Raw genomic sequence first — 23,163 nt, forward strand, 5'->3', positions numbered from 1 at the left:
TTGTCAGTCACCAGAATGTTGATATTGTCAGTTACCAGAATGTGTAATTAATGGTTGATATTGCCAGTCACCAGAATGTGTATTAATGGTTGATATTGTCAGTCACCAGAATGTGTTCATTAATGGTTGATACTGCCAGGCGACGAAAGAACTGAAGAAAGTTTAAAAGATATTTTTATATATAAAAACATGTTCAGATTAAATCTGTGATTCCTTTATATCATAACACCACAAGAGAGAAGTTTATTTTATCTTAATTAACATGAAATCGTTATTATTATTCTGTGACGTCGCGGGATGCATTCAGTCTGTAGTTTACATGGATTACAGCTGTTTTAGTTTTCTGTTACAGTACTTTATCTGTTGATCTGCTTTTGGGATTCTGAATCATTCATTTGGTGCATTTGTTTGGTATAAAGCATGTTGTCAAATTGACAATCTGAGGACATGCCATATTTAGTCTGTGTTAATGATTAATGAAATATTCACTGAACGCTATAAGGGACTACCTTACCAATCAATATTCATCTCATTAATAAAATCACACAGGATGTCACATCATAAAGTCGAATGTGTAAGACATGTACCAGCATACATCAAATGTCTGATTTTCACCTTGTGCTTTTATTTTCATTCATAAACTCTTTTTCATATAAAAACATTTTTATATAGTTGCTTGGCGTGACTTTTATCTGATTACTTAAGTGGTATAATCATATGTGGGAATATACATCAAAACCATATACGAGAGACTGGAAAGTATACCTTAAAATGAAATGCATATTTTAAATTTTTTATAAAATCAATAAACTGTGATCGATTTAATCTTAGTATGGGGACCAGTATCTTAGTATGGGGACCAGTATAAGCAAGAAATCGTCTATTACAAACGGAAAACACTTTTCTTATTCACTCAAATGTTCCAACACATCTGATGTTTCCACTGAAAAGAATTCATATTTCCTGTGCCCGTTTCCCCCCTTATTTGTCCTTATTTATACCTGATATCGAGATAAAGAAAAGTGAGAAATCCCTAAGTTTTGTGGGTCTACTATTCGTCGTCAGACCGGCGCATCAGTTTGGATTATCCGCCTAGCGGAGGAAATGAACTCTCCCATATTCGTAATCCCGGCGGAGAGGACCTTTTTATGCTCATGACGTGATAATAATCATATGCTTATAACCTGCTGTCCTATGTTTCTCCGTGTTGAATTGTAAAACATTAAACATTCCAAATATCAATTAGCACCTCTAGAGTATTAGATTTACAATTTACAAAGTCTGGTAAACAAGTAAGGACACTACAAGAGTACACTTCTTTAGATAAATTAGGAACGTGCAAGTCTATTTCAAAATCCCAATCAATAAAGGTGTACCATGAAACTTAACAAAACTAGGAATTTCATCCCAAACTTTAGATATCAAAACTCGTAGATATTCAAAACCGTGTATGCTGAAAGATTATCGATATCGTCGTTTCTGTAAATCTGTAGTAGAAGACGAGTTACACTTTATAAATGACTCTACTTTATTTATAAAGATGTAAGAAAGCATTTGCTGCAAGTTTACCATTTCTATCTTTATTAACGAAAATCTTGTAAAGAGTTGTGTAACCCCAATAATGTTTAAGCTACAAAATTATGTGAATACACACACACACACACACACACACACACACACATATATATATATATATACACACACACACGAGCGCTTAGTAACAGACTCTATAAATAGATACACACTGTACAATCAATGTCTATCACACCTGTACCTGTAGCTCAATATTTTAGTGTGCCAATGAAAAGTGAAGATAACGAACACTGATCAATCTCACAACTCCCACAAGGAATACAAAACAGAGAGTTGGGCGAATACGGCCCCTGAATACACCAGAGGTGGGATCGAGTACCTAGGGGGAGCACTCACCCCCGTCGACTGGTCACACCCGCCGCGAGCCCCAAATTCCGATCAGGCAAATGGAGCAATCCGTAGTTACAATCTGTGCGCCAATGCTGCACCTTGGTGGTATACTTGTAATCGGTACAGCTTGTAAACTCTTTAGTCTGATTATGCTTTGCTTTGTGTAATTTTGTATGCTAACGCATTTGGTAAAATGAAAGAGATAAATAAAATGAAAAATAAACTAACCCCCGCTGAGACGATATTTTTATTAAACTGCCAGGATTTGACCCCGACCAAATTAAATGATTATGGCATTTGATTTTCCTTATATTCATAGACATTCTTCCCATACAGAGCTCTTGTAACAAGTCGTTAATACGAAAATAATACATTTAAAGCTTTGATGGCGGAGTCTTTTTGTCACGTTTCTTAACATGGAATTTTAAAAACATAAGTACGATTTAAAAATCTTACTTCATCCTTCTCTTGGTACCTGTGTACCTAAGAATCAATACACGGATCACATGCGTAGATTGTTGTTGTTTTCAGAGCTTTACATTTAAAGCCCTAGATCTGATTGGTGTACCATTACCAGTTCTTATTAAACAGAACCACTAAACCAGAACACGGTCGTTCTCTTGCACGCTAGGAGAAAATACCCTGAATATTGTCAATCCGATTCTAATGATGTGAAAGTGAAGTAAGTGTTGAGGAATTAGTGATCAGGAAAAACCAAGCACGAAACAAGACGAGGACCAAGATGAACAGAAAACTGTTCTTTGTGATTTTTGTATTGGTAGCTATTCTTGTTCTCGCTGAAGGGAGGCGACGGAGGTAAGAAAGTGCTCCAGAAAAGAAATCAAGCAGAATGTTTTACATTGTTATAGAGTATTGTTTAGATTGTTACCCATTTATTTTATAATAGGACATTAACAAGATATATACACAAGAGATTAATAAAGCATGTATCTGAATCAATATTTCAATTTTTGTCGCGTCTAATGTACCTTTATATTCGGCAGTGAGGAAAGTTTGGTTTTTTTCGGGGAGGGGGTGGGGGGATATTCAAATTAATCAATATCAATTGTTGTCGGAGCATGTGCATATTTGATTAAACGGATCAATACAGTAGTAAATAATGAATACCCTACAGACGTAATAAAGTATTGCATGATTATTTATTAAAAATATTTCTTTCCTCTACTGCCATTTCAATTTATTTCGTTTGTATTTCACACTTTTAGTCCCATCGATGTCTTCTTAAACAATAACTGGAGTTACATTCACATTTCCTTGTGCCGGGTTTCATGTTTCTGTCGTTTTTCTTCAGAGCTGTGTCTCCTGTAATCGACTACAAATCTACATACAATGTATTGATCTTATTTAAATATATTTAACAAGTATTGAAGTCTGAATTCTGTGTGGAGCTTGTGAAAAAGACGTACAGTATATGCTGTTGTACAAGTTTAAATCTTCACAATTTTCTTGTGAAACTCATTCCATCCAAATCAGCATTAGCCTAATTATAAGATTCATATAAGCAATAAAATGTTTTCTTTATTGTTTTATTGGGTGGTGAAGATACAGAAGCGAGCATTGTTGAAAATATTCACAATACCCGGCTATGTAATTTTTTTCTGCAATCAGGCGCGTAGCCAGAAAGAAAATGAAGTGTACACAATGCCGGCCTGGTGGCCGCCCTGAGGTCTTAGAAGCTCCTGGGTTTTACGAATAAAATCACAGTTTCTTTCTTCTTTTGTTTGAGTGCATAATTGATAATTTGATATCCATACAGAATTATATTTAATTGATTATGAAGTATAAATTGATTATAATGTTAATTAGATTATGAATTGGAACTATATAACGCAAAGTTATTTTTGAGGCACAAATATTTAACGACAGAGCTTTCTCTCTAGAATGACTTGTACGCAGTTGCGTACTTGTGTGTAGGCAGCTACGCGCCCGGCAGTGATTGCTACCTCCATCACGCGATAAAACAACAAAAAATTCATTTTATTGTTAATATCTTTACGTATCTTTTTTAAAAAGACATAAGCTAGATTTAAGGACTAAAATATCATATGGTTGACCTATTTGCTACTTTAAACGGAACAGCCAGTACAAACCCATGACCTTAATAACACACTATATTTGCTAATGATTACGCGGTACTTAAAAAAAGATTAAACTACTTTGCAAAAAACTTGCATTCAATGTATATGATGAAAGCAATGTCAATTTCAAATGAAATGTAAGAGAAAAGTTTCAGTGAATATAAATATAAACCAATACATATCGTAGTTTCTACAAAAATCTAAGAAGAAAAAAAAAACACGAATATCTAGTTATTTAGAATGTTACTAGCAAGATACTAGTTCAGAAATAGAATTTGAAAATGTTGCGTTCTCCTGGAAATTAAAAAAGCCTTATTAAGCGGACAGTTTTTTATCGAACATTAATGAAGTCAAATAAACATGACCCTGCCATTGTCATCCAATCTTTCTTCTCTGTATTTAGGTTTCTTCCTGTTTAGATAATACTTTTATCCCGGGGAATGGTATCTGAATTTTCTAAATTCCTCTATGTGCAACTCTAGCACTTACTATACCCAACATATGGGAACACGTGGAATAAAATGTCCCTATATGAAATGTGTTAGCAATGCCCGGTATCAACATAGACAAGGCATTCATATCTTACCGTTATTTCAAAGGCTTTAAAAATGACCATTTTAATTTTTATATGCTGACGTTATATATAGATCCAGTACTGGGAACGAAATTCCCACGATTCACATTTCAGATTATTATTCACCAAAACGTTATTTAATTGTGGTGTTATGGCAAATTTACAAGTTTATTTATTCACTCAATCTACATTTATTTGTATATGAAGTACAAAACATATTTTACAGTAATAATTGTTCAATTAAACAGAGGTACATGTATACACAAGAGAATGGGAGTCAAATATAGACATGCATAATGCACATTTAGGTTTAGACGTTGAGGAAGAATGACTTCGACAAACATTATTTTTTCTATACAAAAATACATGCTTTACTGGAGTATATGTAAATTCTTCGGTGATTTTGTGTTGGAAGATGTCGATAGTTCCCATTTCTTTTATACATTTGGTTGTTGATAACATCATTCTCGTAGGCACTTTTTTCTTATTTCTAACAATGCAACTATCGTAAAATTAAATTGAGAGGAATATTAAAATCCGGTATTAGACACACCAAACCAAAAGTACGTACTATCTATCCTTTCGTGTTTAGTAAACCAGAAGTGATAGAAGTTTTGGTTCCAGCTGACATCGCTTGTTACAACATTGTCTTTTTAAGGCTCATTGTCGCATCTGTATTGTAATTGAACTTGGCATTAATTCCACATTTGGTAATCGTACTTATACTCCAACTGTCCTTTCAAAAAATGAAATTCTTCAAAATCATGCTTCAGTTTTAGACACATTTAATATCCCAGTCAATGGGTCGGATAAATCACAGGCACTTATATCGCTTGGGGCCTAATTACTATATATAAGAGTACTCTTATATAGTAATTAGGCCCCAAGCGATATAAGTGCCTGTGGGATAAATATGAGTTACCGTGCCTATACTGAATTCCTAAACTTCACAAAAACCCTTACAAAGATACATTGCTGGATCCAGTAAATGTTCTACCAAACCCTTATCTCTGCTCCTCGCGAAAATACTAACGGCTGTGAAAGAGAAACTTTAAACGTACTGTGCGACTACATATGACAGAAGAGGATTCTAAAAACCTCTAAAGAACTTTTAGTAAAATTGAAATCAACAAAGTAGAGAGTTGGGCAAACATGGACCCCTAGATATACCAGAGGTGGGATCCGTTGCCACGAGGAGAAAGCATCCCATGTTGACCTGCTGACTCATACTATAGTATTTCAGAGCAGTTCAGGCCAAAAAAGATTAAAATTAGGATACCTTTCCCTTCTAGTGTGGTAAACATTCCTATCTTTTTGTCTATATAAAAATTGATATCATCAGTTACTTAGCAACACAAGAGTACAATAATCCTCTGTACTGGTTTTATTACAAGCCCGCGTTAACATGTCGATTTTCTGGGACGCGTTTTACAAAAGAACTTACGACAAACTTTACATACTGGAATTTTCAGGTTTATTGTAAGGTCATTCACTCCAAATGCAAAATACGTTTTTAAAATGTTGAAAATTAAGCCTCAGAAAAGTTTTACTTCATTCATTAAAAGTAATAACAGTGTAATACAATTTAAGACTTGCGACTTTTGCCGTAAGTTGTTTTGTGAAACGGGCCCCTGTATCTTAGCAACGATAAATATCCATAGATTTAAGGCATTTCCTACGACACCAATAATCTAAGTACAATGATCTAAGTACAATGATCCCAGTCCTGTCCCATATTGATGCAAAAGACTACCAGTACTCTCAATACGGAAGTGATGATTCAGTAATTTAAATCAGAAGACTACCAGTACTCCCAATACGGGGTGATGATTCAGTAATTCAAATCAAAAGACTACCAGTACTCCCAATACGGGGTGATGATTCAGGAATTTAAATCAAAAGACTACCAGTACTCCCAATACGGGGTGATGATTCAGTAATTTAAATCTCACTCGGTCAGAAGCGTGATAGATGGCGTGCACGAATACAAATTCTATATTCAAAGCCAAAACTTCCGGGTCTTAATCTGTGACATCAAAATCTATGTCCTTAGAACAAATTTACAAAGCGTTAAGATTTAAAATTCCGTTTTACCATATCAGTTACATTTCTTGAAATATATCTCATGATTATTCAAAACGTATAATAGTTCAACTGAATAGTGCAACTGTTATGATCTTTTTTCATACTATTTTCATTTGACAGTGGTACATATTAATGGTTATCTATATAGAATTTTCATTATGGTAAACCTCTTTTTTTTATTTAACGATATCAATTCTACGTGAGTTATGATTCAAGTCAAGCAGTCTTAAATAAAATTTGTTAAACACCTTAGTGAAACAAGAAAAATATAATCAACGGTGCATAAAATATTTTTGAACAATATATCAGCAAAAACCTGTTACTTTTAAGTAGGACATTAGATATGTTTTCTTTTGAATTCGTGGATACGGTTATAAATGTACGCAATCAAGCTTTCTCGTTAACAGTTCAAAATTCAACAAACCATGTGCGTTCAGAAAAACAACCCAAAACAATATAAGGTGCATAACAAAAGTTGTAGACTGTGTCCTCGGACAACAGCTGTTTTGTTTGACCCTTAACCTATGGCTTCGAGCAACAGATACGTTATCGGGTCAAAAACGGCTGCTGTCCTCGGACCCATTCAATAACCGTATACTATTTCATTATGGCTTGTGCTATTTTACCTTAATTTATCATAACATTTCAGTTTCACTTCACAGCAAAAGAGACATTAGTGTAAATTTTCCGCGTTGGCATTTTATTTTCATAATCTGATCATCCTTTTTTTTTTATCTCTAAGAATCTAATACCTCACGTGGATTACACACGCTACATAGCATGACGAGGAAAACTCGATCGACCGTGACATCCTGTACGTCTCTTTAGTGAGAACTGCATGCATGTGTACACAATGTACATGGGTCGATGGTTGAAGATAATGTCCCTTGCTTCTACAATGCATCTTGACTATCAACATTAGCAATTTCATTTCGTCCCGAATTTCAACAGACACAGAATACCAAAATAGTATTTTTTTGCTAAAAAGAACCAGTTTACAAAAGCTTGACGAACCATTATCTGGCAGACCAATTATATGTTTGTGGCAAAGCAGCCTTTTAAATGGTATTATTCAGAATAAAATCTTTTCAGACAACCATTTAGATATATAATTACTTGATCAGAAATAGAAAAACCGTGTTTAGTAATCTTCTACATTTCTATCAGTATAATACATGCAGATACACGGATTACGTAATATTTACATTTTCCAGTGGTTTTTGTCTTTCATATCGCCTCAAAACTACATTGCAGTTATAAACACAATCCGCGTATGAATCTTGAAAAACATTGCACGTTAACTTTAACGACTGGGATTCTCGACAGAAACGAAAGTAGAATGTAAATTGTTGAAAATACATTAAGGTATAAAATGCAATGCCTCACGTGGGCATACTTTTCACGAAGTGCGTTAACCCTCATGCATTTTCAAAAAGTTCACCATTCAAATAAACCATGCTGCACCATGAAAAAGATATATTCATTATTCAAACCTACGTTAACGTACCTGAAATATCAATGCAACAATAAATATTTCCTATTGCCAATGTGTTGTCAGCATTTAACCCCCGTTGTGTTCATGTAGTTCTAGATAAAAATACTAATCTTTCAACTTGACATAAAAAAACCAAAATAAAAAATATAGATAAAACGAATAAGATATCCATGTTGTTTGTGCAATTCCGGAGTTACAGCAAAATATGAGCATGTGGTACTTGCTGCATATTTGATTTTGCTGATTATCAAGAAATGAATTTCATTCAGAAAAAAAAAATATGAATGCTTCACGCCAGCATACTTCATGATGCGTGTTGTCAGTTCATGCCTCGATGTAGCATCAAAAATGAAATATATTTCTTATATCTACATTCTACATCCATTTCTGTCGGAATTCTCAGTCCTTGAAAAAGACAATAATTCCATATGCGCATTGTTTACTAACTGCAATGCATTCACGAGGAAATGGCTATCATCACAATTTGTAGATACAAAGTGGAAACCTTCACTGAGATAATGAAGACAGATAGGTGTAGTCCATTAACAGACATACTAGTATCTGCGATTAACATATATTTTCAGACGTCGACGAAAAAATTGCCCGCGAACGGATGAAGAGTCCAACGGCGATCACTGGTGTTGTGATGTCAAGTCTTGGAATGAGACGAGAACGAGGTGGATATGGTGGCCATGTGACGAAAGTGATACAGATGACGATGATAGAAGCGATGATAGGAGGCGCCGCTCCTCAGATCGCCGCAAGTGAGAAAAAAGATAATTCTATTCAGAAAACACGAAAGGAACCTAGCATCCTCCCGTCGTCCCTGAACTTAGAACAAATGACCTTGACTCTTTAAAGTACTAGTTTCTCGGTAAACTGAGCAATGTCAACATTTCATGGGTATGAGTTCAAAGTGATAAGGATTCTTAGCACTGCCATAGATATGCGCTGGGTCTCTGGAATTGATACATCTGAGCATGCCTGACTATCAAGGGTTGAGCTCTACTCATTTTTAGCTCACCTGAGCTAAAAGCTCGAGTGAACTTTTCTGATCACCCGTATTCCGGCATCCGTCCGTATGTCCGTCTGTAAACTTTTAACATTTTTTACTTCTTCTCAAAAACCACAGGACTAAGTTCAACCAAAGCTGGCACAAAACATCCTTAGGTAAAGGGAATTCTAAATTGTTAAAATAAAGGGCCAGGCCACCTTCCAAGGGGAGATAATCAAGAAAAGGTAAAAATAGAGTAGGGTCATTAAAAAATCTTCTTCTCAAGAACCACTAGGCCAGAAAAGATGAAATTTATAGATAAGCTTTATTAGGTAGTGCAGATTCTAAAATGTTAAAATCATGGCCCCCGGGGGTTTGATGGGGCCACAATAGGGGATCAAAGTTTTACATACAAATATATAGGGAAAATCTTTAAAAATCTTCTTCTCAAGAACCATTGGGCCAAAGAAGTTCACATTTACATGAAAGCTTTCTGACATTTTGCAGATTTAAGTTTGCAAAAATCATGGCCTCCAGGGGTAGGTTTGGGGCCATAATAGGGACTACGGTTTTAAATTCAAATATATATGGAAAGTCTTTTGATATGGACCAAGGTGACTCAGGTGAGCGATGTGACCTATGGGCCTCTTGTTCAATTCATTTGGTTCCCATGGGGATCCGGGTTAGAATAGGTCCCCAGTACCCCTTGCTCATCGTAAGAGGCGACTAAATGGGGCGGTCCTTCGGAGGAGACCGCAAAAACCGAGACCCCGTGTCACAGCAGGTGTGGCACGATAAAGAACCCTCTCTGCTCAAAGGCTGTAAGCGCCGAGCATAGGCCTAAATTATGCAGTCTTTCACCGGCAATGATGACGTCTCCATATGAGTGAAATATTCTGGAGAGGGGCGTTAAACAACATACATGTACAATCAATCAATCTAAGAGATAAAGTCTGAAAATACAGATTGTGCAGCACGCTATAGGTTGTTTGTACAATCCCTCTACCATTTGGATAACGTTTGTGAGAACACAACCCCTTTATGACGACATTACTTGGTTATAAAGTTGGACGACATAGACGTACTTCATTAGGATTTGTCTTCTCTGTTTTAGTTGGTGGGACAACCTCTGTGGTGTGACGATTACCTACAATGTCACTTTGTATTACAACAGCTGGAAATGCTGTGAGGGATGGAATGAAGATGATTATGGCGACTGTACCATTCGTAAGTCAGTCATTGCAACTAATGAATATACAGAGACAAAATATGTGCAACCTGTTTTCCACATCCGGTTACTACATGTATTAACTCCCGTCAGGTCACTATGGTAATACAAATATCTCGTGAAATAATGGTTACGGCATGATGTTGCAATTACATGATGCAATCATTTCGGCCTCGCCATAGCACATGCACACAGGAATGATAGCGTGCAGCCAAACAGGAGTCAAACCTGGTGAAGGGGTACACGTTAGGTCACGTGTTGTAGGGGTACACGTTAGGTCACGTGTTGTAGGGGTACATATTAGGTCACGTGTTCGTTGTAGGGGTACACGTTAGGTCATGTGTTCGTTGTAGGGGTACACGTTAGGTCACGTGTTGGTTGGTTGTATGGGTACACGTTAGGTCACGTGTTGTAGAGGTACACGCTAGGTCACGTGTTGGTTGTAGGGGTACACGTTAGGTCACGTGTTGTAGAGGTACACGCTAGGTCACGTGTTGTAGGGGTACACGTTAGGTCACGTGTTGTAGAGGTACACGCTAGGTCACGTGTTGTAGGGGTACACTTTAGGTCATGTGTTGGTTGATTGATTTTCAATGTTAATTTGCAAAATGAAAAAAAAAATCATAATCCTAAAAGTGATAACCCCGCCTTTTCCTCCTCGCTCCCCATTCCAAAAAGTCTAGAAAACATGTAACATTAAACAAAATATTACATTGATAAACTATAAACAGTGTCGTTTGAAATTTGACCGTAGTAAAACTTTTTGCTGTATGCATCCGGTCTGACAGTAAAAACAAGAACGCACACACACACCACAAAAACACATATCACACACAACCATTATATTTCAAAACTATTGTGTTCCAAATCAAGATTCGCTGGCAGAAAATAACACCTTTGTCATTCTTTCAAACTCTTTTCTTTAATGCAAAACTACTGTGTTTTCTCTTTGTTGTTACAGGTATATTGATTTTAACTTTACCTGAATATTAAATTTACCATCGTTACAGTATGTACTATTCACGTCTGTGGGTGTTTTCTAAACGCCTGACTAAAAGGCACCCAACCGCTAACTTAGAACACAAAACGTCAGACACCGGTATTGTTTTAACTCATTGAATGACAGTCATATTACAAGTAAAGATCTTAACCGGGTATTCACCTATACATCTAACATCCATTTTTACCTTCTAATCAACTGAGAACCCAACCCCCATACCAACACGTCTCCCCGGCGTGAAATGGCCGTGACAGGACCATTGTAATGCTTTGTAAACCGTGAAATGCATTAGGTTTAAACTCTTAGCCATTCATATGTTGTTGGTTTTTTTTCGTAAGCTTATGTGCCAATAAACAGAACGGGAAGTATATACCCGTCAGTTGAGAAGCTGATAAACTGACTGACAATTGATGTCCTCAGGCCTTAAAAGATCATTTTGATCTCTGCTGCATCAAAACATCGAAAAATCTCGTCACAACGCATACGTTTATTATATTTAAATACAATATCTAGTTTAGTAGAACACAAAACCATTTTGTCTCACTTGGCTCCAAATATTCATAGAATCATTCTTCAACTGACCCGGTTAGTAAGATATATAGACGACCACCATGAACTTTATATTTCAATATTAATGTAGCTTTTTGTAGTTAAGCAAATGCACATCTAAGTATACGTGCGTTGTACTGTTTGTCCAAAATGCGTCTCGTGTTAATGTGCATCCATGATAGAAGAGTGCGCATACACGTAGACAAGAATTGCGTATGTAATTCGATCATTTTAAACTTTATAAACAGCGGACGGAGATTCCATCCCTGTGTATTGTGAGAATGGCGGAACTGTGATTGACAGCACGCACTGCGCATGTCCGGAAGGATTCGTCGGGACTCATTGCGAGACACGTAAGTATGACGATTATATAGTATAAATGTAACATTATAATCAACTGTGAAGCTTAAGGTTAATAAAAAAAAACTGAACTACGTGTACTGTTTAACTTCTGAAATGGCATATCTAATAAAAAAGGATTAATTTAGAGGAAAGAAAGGTATCATTTATAAGAGATCAACAGCGTTCTGATCATAGGCCGTTTGTTTATAATGGATTTTGAGAGCATATCTACAAAAATCTCCTTATTAGTGTAAAATATAACATCAGTCTACACAGGAGTATAATCGTAATCTTGTTTTGTCAAATAATAAAGCTAACAGATTTAGAAATCAATTTTAACGAGACCGAGTCTAATTATTTCTACCCTAGATATTTCGATTTAAAAAAAATTGCATGAATTTTTACTATACTAAATCAATTATTTTAAGATTAAAATTTACAATCTGGATATAATAAGTATCATCTCAAAAGTTTTTACTATTGGATGCTCTGGGAATTTCTTGGAAATGCAACAAATTTTCACATTTTTAAAAAACATTTTTTATACTTTGTCATATGTATTTTTATTTCTTTCTAATTATGAAAGTTATCGTGAGAAGTCACTAAATGGTGAAATTTTAAAACAGTCAACGGCTCATTTCAGGGATTATATTAAAGTTTGTCAATGTCCTATCCCTCTAAATTTGGCATATTGTAGTATATATTGGCGTGGAAGAATTATTTTATAAAGAAATAATACTGTTTAGATTGCTAGTATGTTTTTATATGTTCTATCAACAAATCCTAGTAAAATGCCCTTGGGGATCCGGGTTACAATAGGTCCTCAGAACTCCTTGCTTGTCGTAAGATGCGACTAAATGAATCGGTCCATCGGATGAGACCGCAAAACCCGAGGCCCCGTGTCACAGTAGGTGTGGCACGATTAAGATCCCTCCCTGCTCAAAGACCATAAGCGCCGAGCATAGGCCTAAATGTTGCAGTCCTTCATCGGCAATGGTGACGTCTCCATACACGTGAAAAATTCTCAAGAGGGACGTTAAACAATATACAACCAACTAACCCACGGTCGCCTCGTATACATGCCGACTTTCCCCGATTTGTGCGGGATTCTACCGATTTGAAGCAGTCGGAAAGGCAAATCCCGATATCTGGGGCGTCGGCAAGTATTTGACATTGGGGAGGCGAAATGGATCGAAAGAGGGGGTGTCTAACTAACATATTTTTACTTTAATTCAGTTTTCCATCTAAATCTTGATATCCTTTTCCTAATTTGTCGATGCCTTAAAGACACCACCTGATAATACTTATAAGCCAGGCCCCAGTATCGTGTAACAAACTCAGACTTAAGTCAAAATTTCAATTATACCTGTAAGATGTTCATTACTTTTGAACTGAAACTCTTAATTTGTAGACACTAGAAATTTGATGATATATTGAATAACAATTTCATTTTAGAATCATTGACTTCTCAATCATTTCATCGCACTATTCAGAATTTAAAATATATTTTCACAAATATCGTGTTTAGTGTAATTAATGTATCTGAACCGATGATTTCAATACATGTAATAGATAATATTTGTTTCCATTTAAAATAACATAGAGTAAATAAAATATAATATTTTGATACTTCGTCATAATGTAACCATACGTATGGAACGTTTAAACCAAGAGAAGGGTTGAAAGAACGCAATTCTGGATTCTTCTTGCTGAAACAACACTTAGGAAATTAAGATAAACAGGTTTCCTAATATTTGTTAATCCCTAGGCCTCCATTTTTTAAAATTGGAATGCAAGATTATGTGTGACAACGGTAAAAAAAAAATCTCAACAAGTTGTGTTAGACGTTGAATTTTAACTAATTCTCAGCATTTTCCTTTAATTCATGTGCTCATAAATTCTAATATTTTCCGATATTTTTTTTAATATTATATCCCCGATCGGAATTGCAAAATTACCCTGAAATCCCGATTTTCTAAAATTAGCTCACGTTTTACGACAACAAACCCCGATTTTCAACCCGAATTTGACCCGCGCTATTTCTTTGTTACTGGCCAACGCGAGCGAGTCATGTTTCTTTCTTCAGCTTCATGCATTGTTAACAAAACCGGAAAACACTTTTGTAGTAAGAGTCATTTCAACATTGTACCCAATTAATAAGCACAATTTTTAACACATGAACGTTACGGGTGATGTGAAATTTGCATTAAAAACACAATACTTGAGAAAGTTACAACAACGCTCCAACGACTGCATGAAAATCTGCGCATTAGCATGCGTATTCGAATTAGACTTGGCCTCGTTAAAGGAAATATAAATATTTGAATGGGCAGTGGAAAATAATGTAAATTCAAAGTATCGAAATTTCCTGTTCGAGAATTTCTCCTGAAATTTAGCAAAATATCTGCATGTTGTAAAAATTTCAGTGCTTCATTTTTGTTTTTATAGAAAAACTTATAATATTGATTTTTACAGCTGTTTGCACTCCCACATGCCAAAACAATGGTCATTGTGGAGCGAAGGACGGGCGACCTATTTGTATTTGCCCTTCACATTTTACGGGGGACCAATGCCAAACTCGTAAGTATAGATTAATTAATCGTATCCTAACATATGTGACCACATGACTCATTTGTGGAAGGGGTAAGATTGATAACGTAATTGTCAGTGTCTTGAATCCTATGATGCAATCTGTTCGACATTAGTAGGACGACAGATCACTAAACGTACTGAATGGTGAACTGCCGTCCATGACATTTCACTATTCAATGGTGAACTGCCGTCCATATGACATTTCACTATTCAATGGTGAACTGCCGTCCATATGACATTTCACTATTCAATGGTGAACTGCCGTCCATATGACATTTCACTATTCAATGGTGAACTGCTGTCTAACGTTTTAATGTCATTATGTTCAGTTGTATATTTTGGGTCCTTGAAAGTAAATCTCGGATCTTTACCCGCATTACCTGTTTTGAGAGTCTCTCATATAATTTCTTGTAACTGTGTCTATATTATGTAAACGTATTTTAGCTGTCTGTGAAAGACCCTGTGAAAATGGCGGACGCTGCGTCGCTGACGTCTGTGACACGAGGTGTGAATGTCGAGCCGGATACGTTGGTCGATTCTGCGAGATTGGTAATAAGCTACGATTATATAAAAACTACTTCCGGTCCATGTTATTCTCATCACTGTCCGACATTCGTTTTGCATGGGTTTTATTTTTTCCAGCCATTAAAGAAGGCGACTGTCCGGTTTCCAACAACAACCATGGTGCGTGTTACGATTCGTGTTCTATCGACCAGGACTGTTCCGGTGCCAACAAATGCTGCTATAATGGCTGCGGGCATGATTGCATGAAACCTATCAACTCCAGCCGCTGTGTTTACAGGAACCACACTTACAACGTAGGGGAAATAATGCATAAAGACGATTGCACCACGTGTACTTGCCGTGGAGAGGGAATGTCCCATGACCCAAGCGGGTTTGACTGTTTCACTATCGACTGTTTCGTCACTTCCTGTCCCGACGGCATGTACTATAAAAACATCCCGGGGCAGTGCTGTGGACAATGTGAAGGTAGTTCAATGAATTTTCGTGACCTTTGTAAATGAATTAAATTTTGTGAGTGAAGAAATGGGTTCTTTATCCAGCTTCTGATCTGAGAGATTTTAGTGATGTCTTTGATATATCCATCCGCCATTAAATATTGTCCGTAACAACGATTATATATCCATCCGCCATTAAATATTGTCCGTAACAACGATTTTTATCAGAATAATTGAAGTCAAATTTTATCTGAATGACTGAAGTCAAACCAGGTGTATGTTTTCTTTGAAATTAAATGATTTTTCATTAAAAATATAGTACATATTTTATCATTGAAAGATGTCTACTGAAAGGTGAATATCTTGGAATTAAATTGCTCTAAGCGATACGAACAACATTTTATAGCTTGAAATGTTTCTAGAACAATACTTTTTTTATATAATTTATAAAAACCCAAATGCACGAAAACTATATTCGCTTTGCTTTATACATTTGGTTTAGTAAATTCTAATTTAAATAATCTAAAGTGCAGCTATGTTAGGTGATGTTATGTATAGCGGGTCTCCATTTCTGTAGTTAACAATATACAATGTATATAAAAAGAAATTTTAACAGGAGCATTAATTAGTTGCGCATAATGAAGGATTCTGAAGGATTATTTCCTATAAAATTGAACATTATCTTTTAAATTTCTGTACTTCAGAGCTTCGTTGTTCTACCGACTGTGGTCCAGGAAAATGTAGTAATGTATATGGAATACCTCAGTGCATATGTCCTCACAACTTCCGGGGCGATTCTTGTGAAACACGTGAGCTATGTTAAGCTAAGCTTTGAATCTTAAAAAAAAAATTGCTATGATATTGTTTTAGCCAGTCACCTTAACCCTGTATTTAAACAATGTAACATTTGTATTTACAAATTAGGTTGCTAAATGATAAGTATCTCTTTCTGTTTAATGTAGAATTTATACATCAATAGTATATTAGGGAGGTTTTTTTCTCCTTTTGCTGGCGGATATGTTTTGCGTTTTCTATCTAATTTACTTTCTTTTATTTATATTACAGCTATTTGTCATTGCCAAAACGGGGGAACTTGTAGGGCGCAAGGAACATCCACTTACTGTGCATGTGACCCCGCGTACACAGGGAAACATTGTGAAATTAGTGAGTTCAAACATGATTGTTCAAGGAGAAGGAATAAAACAAAGTTTGAAATACTTATGCAATATGTGGTACATGTAAATATATGACGATTTAAATCTTTGATAACCTCCCTCTCTATTTCACCAGCACCTATTTATACATTTTATAAAATGCAGGAAGCGCAGACAAAACGGGTGTTTGTCCACAGGATGGTGGTAATCATAGTGGCGGAAGTTACTGCACTAGTGACTGGCATTGCGCAGGCGCAGAAAAGTGTTGTTCGTCTTCCGGTGGTCACATCTGTGTTCCTCCTCCTAATCCTGAAATATGCATTCACCAAAACATGACATACACCGTGGGAAGTGTGATCATGAAGAGCAACTGTATGATGTGCACGTGCATGGGTCAGGGGAACACCGATGACCCTAGTGGGCTCTCTTGTAGACCAACACCATGTCCCCTCATGATGGAATGTCCTCAAGGAACTGTTTTCCAAACTCTGCCTGGAGATTGTTGTGCAAAATGTGTCGGTATGTGTACACAAAAGACTTTCACACGAAGTTGTTTCTAACGAGATAAATGTAGGTTTTTCTAGAATTAGCTTATCACTAATCGTGTAACTGTTTGCCTGGAGCGTCAATACATCCTTCTGTTAAATATCATGTCTAACAATATTTAACGGTTTGTTATTTCTACGATGTCAGTACCTAGTCTACATAACACAATCTGTCAAAACATGATTATACAATTAATTAATATTTTTGTATTTTATAACATCAAACGCCCAATATTTCCATTACAGAGATTCACTGCACACAGAGCTGCCAACATGGCGGTCACTGTTCGCTTGTCAACGACTCACCGCACTGTGTGTGTCAAGAAAACTTTGTGGGAGACTTCTGTGAAACTGGTAAAATTTAAATCGATAAAACTGAAAACGATGTCGTCATCAATAATGGCATGTCATTATGAATAATTTGTGAAATATTTTCATATCATTCTTTTAGCTAAATGTCCAATTCCTTGTCGAAATGGAGGACAGTGTGTTGCTAATGGAGATCAGGGCGTAATGTGTGTCTGTCCAGTCGGATTTTCTGGGAAATACTGTGAAACAAGTACAAAATTATATACATATACTAAGTAATTTTAATTTTCATCAAAGGGGGAAAAGGTTGCATGTACATGTGAATTGTAAGTTAACATAAGCGACATTGTTGCTTCTATTTCCAGAACTTGAAGACAAAAAAGGAATATGTCCAAACAACACGGGGAATATGGGCATCTGTGTTGAAATGTGCTCACATGATCTGCAATGTACAGGCGGCAACAAATGTTGTTCCACAGGTTGTGGTCACGACTGTGTCCCCGCATTAAATCCAGATATCTGCAAAGTAGGAAGTGTAACGTATCGAAAAAATGAGGTATTGAAGAAATCTCCATGTGAAAGGTGCGTTTGTCAAGGTCAAGGTCACGGAGACGACCCCAGTGGTTTTACCTGTAGTGTTATGATGTGTGGAGTCCTCGAGTGTGGTCCAGATTACGAACTAAAGACATCAGAGGGCAACTGCTGTCCAGACTGCGAAAGTAAGTATACATGTTACTGCAGTTACCTATTTTACAATGACGCGTATATTTGGATTGATTAGTTCAATGAATAAAACTCTCCTACAATCAATGAATATCTATATTTACAGAACGAACGCTGCCGCTGCCCTGTAAGTATCTGTAAAGTTGGTTTTTTTTCACATTTAAAGGTGCACTGTACATGTATTTCTAAATTTGATGGTTTTATCCCTCAAGTGAAGGTATGGAGATGATTGAAATAAATGGAAAGCATTTCATATCATTAGGAATATTGTCTATTTTAGTGCCGAAATTTAAATGGTGTCCATCCAAGATCACCATAGAGGTTAACTCGTACAACAGATTTGTCGATCTGAAGCATGTTCTGTTACCAAAACTCGTTGCTGTTGATGGTGCAGGACAAATTCTACCAGTTTCTCTCAGTCTTAACCAACTAGAACACTGCGCATGTCCATACAGTCAACAGAATATCCATAATGTCGTGGCAACCTCAAAAGCCGACAAAAATGGAAAAATTGCGTCATGTGCGATGGCAGTAACAGTTAAAGGTAATAACGCTGATTTCAGGATCATTTGGAAATCTTTGACCTTTTTTGAAAGTTTACTCGATATCTATTTGTGACATTGTTGTTTTTATTTTTATTTTTCTTCAGATGTTCATCCACCAAGATTTACGTCTTGTCCTACGAACTTTGAGTTGTTCACCACGGACGTTGTGACGTGGGACAACCCAACAGTGGCAGACAATGTAGGGCTTCATAAGATCGACTTCCTCGGTACACAGAGAAACAATACCAAATTCACCAGCGGCAGTTATATGTTGGGCTACATTGCCACCGACTTCGAGGGAAATGTTGCAGTTTGCCAGTTCAAAGTTTCTATTTGGGAGGAAGGTTAGAACATGTTTGATCGTAATCAAAAATTTGAAATTTGATTTTATTATTTGACAAGTCACGAATTGCAAATAAACTCGAACTTAATGCATGTGTCATGTTAATTTCTCATGAAACTGCTGTAGATGCCAATTAACCTCGTTGATATATATATATATAAAGTCGTTGTGGCCGAGTGGACTTACGCACTGGTTTGACAATCTTACTAGGCGGTGGGTGCCGTACGTCGCTGGTTCGACCCCGGGCTGGGGCGAAAAAGTTTCAGTACCTAGTTGTGATTATTTTAGTGCTTTATATATATATATATATATATATATATATATGGTGAGTGTAATATACAATTTCGTGAATGCAACTTTCTTGTTTATAAGGCAACAGCACAACTAAAGTGGAAACCAGGCAAGCTTGGTACATGGGTAGTTAGCGTTTAATGATGGTTTATGACATATGCATATATCATACAGGACAATTAGCATGGACTAACATTGAGCGATGTGTATTCAAGGGGCCTTGACAAGGATAGTACACAAACATTGAAACACGCCACCTCCCAACAACAGTCCTTGTATTAGAAGTTACCTATCATACGAAACCTGTGTGGGTTACGTAACTGAAATCCGGAATAATACAGTACATTGAGTAATTGATGGTAAAAACCGGTCTTGAAAAATCATAAAGAAAAACTATTTCTGGGTCCCCTTCGCGAAAACTAACTAGTGTTAAAGCTTCCCGTGGGATCCGAGTTAGAATAGGTCCTCAGTACCCCCTAGCTTGACGTAAGAGCCGGCTAAATGGGGCGGGCCTTCGGATGAGACCACAAAAACCGAGGTCCCTTCTCACAGCAGGCGTGGCACGATAAAGATCCCTCACTTTTCAAATGCCATAAGCGCCGAACATATGCCGAAATTTTGCAGCCCTTCACCGTCAGTAGTGACGTCTCCATATGAGTAATATATTCTCGAGCGAGAGGGGCGTTAAACATTATTTAATCAATCTATCTATCAATATATCTCTATTTAATATTTATATTAAGTCTCATTCCATTTGCACGTGAACACAAAAGTCTTCTTATAGATCTTTCTGTGTCTCCGCATAGCCATTAAACAACGTATCCCCGCAATTCTTCGAAACGCGGGAAAACTTCAAGATATGAACCTTGATTCCATGTCAAATCAAAAAGAATACCCTATTGCATTCCATTCAGTTGTGAGACCTGTCAAGTTTATATCATAGTTCAATAGCCCTTGGATTATTGTTCACCTTCTTTACAATCACGTGACCTGAATTGTTGATCGACACGTTTTATGAATATGCTGTTACTTTCCATAATTACTTATACAAATTCCTGATATCTGTACATTAACAGATTCTACCGATGTCAGCATGCCTCATGGGATGAAAAAGATTCAGGAGGACAGTGTAGAAAGCAACAAGATGTTCATCGGTAAATATTCACGTCTCCAATGTGTTGTCTTTTATTTTTACATTTCTTCATGAATGCGCTACAGTTGTAAACAATATGAATACAGAACTACCTGGTACTCAATAAATCAGTAGATCTATTTTTCCGGCTTGGAAATCACATATCCTACAGAAATGAAAGTAGAATGTAAAAATAGATAATGAACAATAAATTTCATTTTAGAAAATATCATATGAGGTAATGAAATGCAAAACTCAAAACCGGCATATTTTCATGAAGCGCTAATGCGTGAAATTAAATCCATCTGTTACTTTACGTCTAGCTGTTGGTGCTGTCATCGGAGCTCTGATAACTCTTGCCGTCGTCGTCGTTCTCTTCATTTGTTGCCGGAAGTCAGCCGCTGCACGTAAAGCTAACACGATGTCCGAACCTCCCGTCTCGTCTCAACATGGCTACGATAACGGAATATATGCAATATATGGTACACCGCCACCTGATTACGCACTCCCAGGGAAAGGAAAGCTTCCCGAATACTCCAGTTCGGAACCTCCTGATTACGAATCTGTTGATCCATATCCACATGAATCGAAGGCGATGGAGAACCTCGCATACGTCTCCACCATCGACGTCAAACTCGACTTCGACAACAAGGTCAACGAAACATTGAACGAGTAGAGTTTGTAACAGTATTGATTTTTATCATTTTTGAAGTGTATATAATACATGTATATGCTTTTCTAACACGTCAATTTATCGTTAGTTACATACCTTAATGATTTAATTGAGGCACAAAAATAGAAACGATTCCATTGAATTGCGACGTTTGATCAGGTAACGAAATTCAACTTTCCAATTATAAATCCAACGAGTTCTTCCTTTACTGTTTTGAATCTTGAATAGAGGACATCGATCCATATCGGCCAAAAATGTATTTCGTCACGTGATCAAAGCCTATAAAGCCCCGCCCTTGGCTGCGGCATCAGATCTGTAACATTTATGCCATTTTTCTTTTCAAATCAAATTTTGTAGATCGATTTTTTGTTGACAAAAATGTATCAATTATGGGGAAACAATCTCAGCTGTTTTTATGATTTTTGTGTGTGCATATATACATGAATTAATGTATTGTCTTATAAAGCTGCATGTGTTCTTATTTATATATATATATATATCCTTCAAATTATTCTTTGTGTTTTGTCTGCTTAGATGTTTTTATCAAGCGAAACCTCTTCAATATGCATATACATACTAATGTTAAACTGTCAATTTTGACCATGCATTTGTTATTGAGGGCAACAGATGCCATGTTGGTCGGCCGTGAACAACAACAGGGGGTCATCTATTTCCCCTGTAACTCCATCTAACAACTTTATCCATTGATATACTTCGTTCTTTACAGAGAGAAAAATCGGTAAAAAGTGCCTTATATGAAAATTTGATTTAAGATCACTCAAAACCAATGTCTGACATCATTGTATTTATAGAAGAGATGTATTTTGTGCTGCTATTGTCCCCACGGTTTTCCTACAGAGTTAAACATTTATGACTACAGACCAGCACTGTGCTCCATTTTACGTTAATACGCACCGTCCGAGTCGCTTAGAGTGCAAATAATAAAACAACATTTATGTGTTGAGGTGTAGGTACTTTGCTTTTATTTTTGTCTTCATTGTACTACTTTGTATTAACTACTGTTGATTCCTTATTTTACGCGAGTACTTATTATCGCGAAATGCCTCGTGGACATCAAATCGCGAGAAAATAAATTCACGAGTGTTCCGTTGATCAAGTGTTTTTTGCATCTATTTTAGCAATATCAAAATAAAAGCGAGAAATATCTCTTAGCGAGTGATGTTTCTCGCAAAATTACGCGATAATAATTTCTTCGTGTATATTTAGGAATTTACAGTATTCAAAAACATTTGAAATATCACAGATTAGTACGTCCTTGATAACGGAAAGATTTTGATGAAAATTCCACCATGTTACTTGGTGAAATCCAATTTGATGATACCTGATTTAAGCATAATACATTGTTATATGTTTGCCTTTACACTTTGTTAAATTTGTTACGTCTTTAAAACAGCTGGTCTGTTAAAGGATAAACTGTTAACTGTTGTATATATCCCATGCTTGTAGTTGTGTACTTATATTAACATTTATAATTAAACATATATACCAAATTGCTTTCCGATTCGTTAACTATGTAGTTCTAGTGATGGAAGGTTGTGTTTCACAAATGAAAGGTGCCTGTTTACCTTCCTGTAGTGTAACATGTAA

At 36.3% G+C, this 23,163-nt stretch overlaps 1 protein-coding gene across 1 annotated transcript; it reads left to right on the forward strand.

Moving 5' to 3' along the window:
* The first annotated feature begins 2,419 nt into the window (after positions 1–2,419).
* On the forward strand, positions 2,420–23,070 carry LOC125674088 (neurogenic locus Notch protein-like). The gene is made up of 18 exons (XM_048911129.2): positions 2,420–2,739; positions 8,761–8,940; positions 10,285–10,397; positions 12,196–12,300; positions 14,765–14,869; positions 15,326–15,430; positions 15,524–15,871; positions 16,545–16,649; positions 16,906–17,004; positions 17,160–17,513; positions 17,786–17,893; positions 17,991–18,098; positions 18,214–18,567; positions 18,678–18,698; positions 18,852–19,115; positions 19,221–19,460; positions 20,827–20,904; positions 21,206–23,070. The coding sequence occupies exons 1-18, from the start codon at positions 2,666–2,668 to the stop codon at positions 21,556–21,558; spliced, it is 3,114 nt and encodes a 1,037-aa protein (XP_048767086.2). The 5' UTR covers positions 2,420–2,665; the 3' UTR covers positions 21,559–23,070.
* The last annotated feature ends 93 nt before the right edge of the window (positions 23,071–23,163 follow it).

Source organism: Ostrea edulis, chromosome 3 (assembly GCF_947568905.1).
Source record: "Ostrea edulis chromosome 3, xbOstEdul1.1, whole genome shotgun sequence".
Taxonomy (NCBI): Eukaryota; Metazoa; Mollusca; class Bivalvia; order Ostreida; family Ostreidae; genus Ostrea; species Ostrea edulis.

Bases quoted from the DNA above. Each gene is read 5' to 3' on its own strand.
- LOC125674088 (XM_048911129.2), top strand. From the start codon at position 2,666: ATGAACAGAAAACTGTTCTTTGTGATTTTTGTATTGGTAGCTATTCTT. The intron at 14,870-15,325 runs GTAAGTATAGAT...AACGTATTTTAG, and splicing joins GGGGGACCAATGCCAAACTC to CTGTCTGTGAAAGACCCTGT. The intron at 17,005-17,159 runs GTGAGTTCAAAC...TATAAAATGCAG, and splicing joins AGGGAAACATTGTGAAATTA to GAAGCGCAGACAAAACGGGT.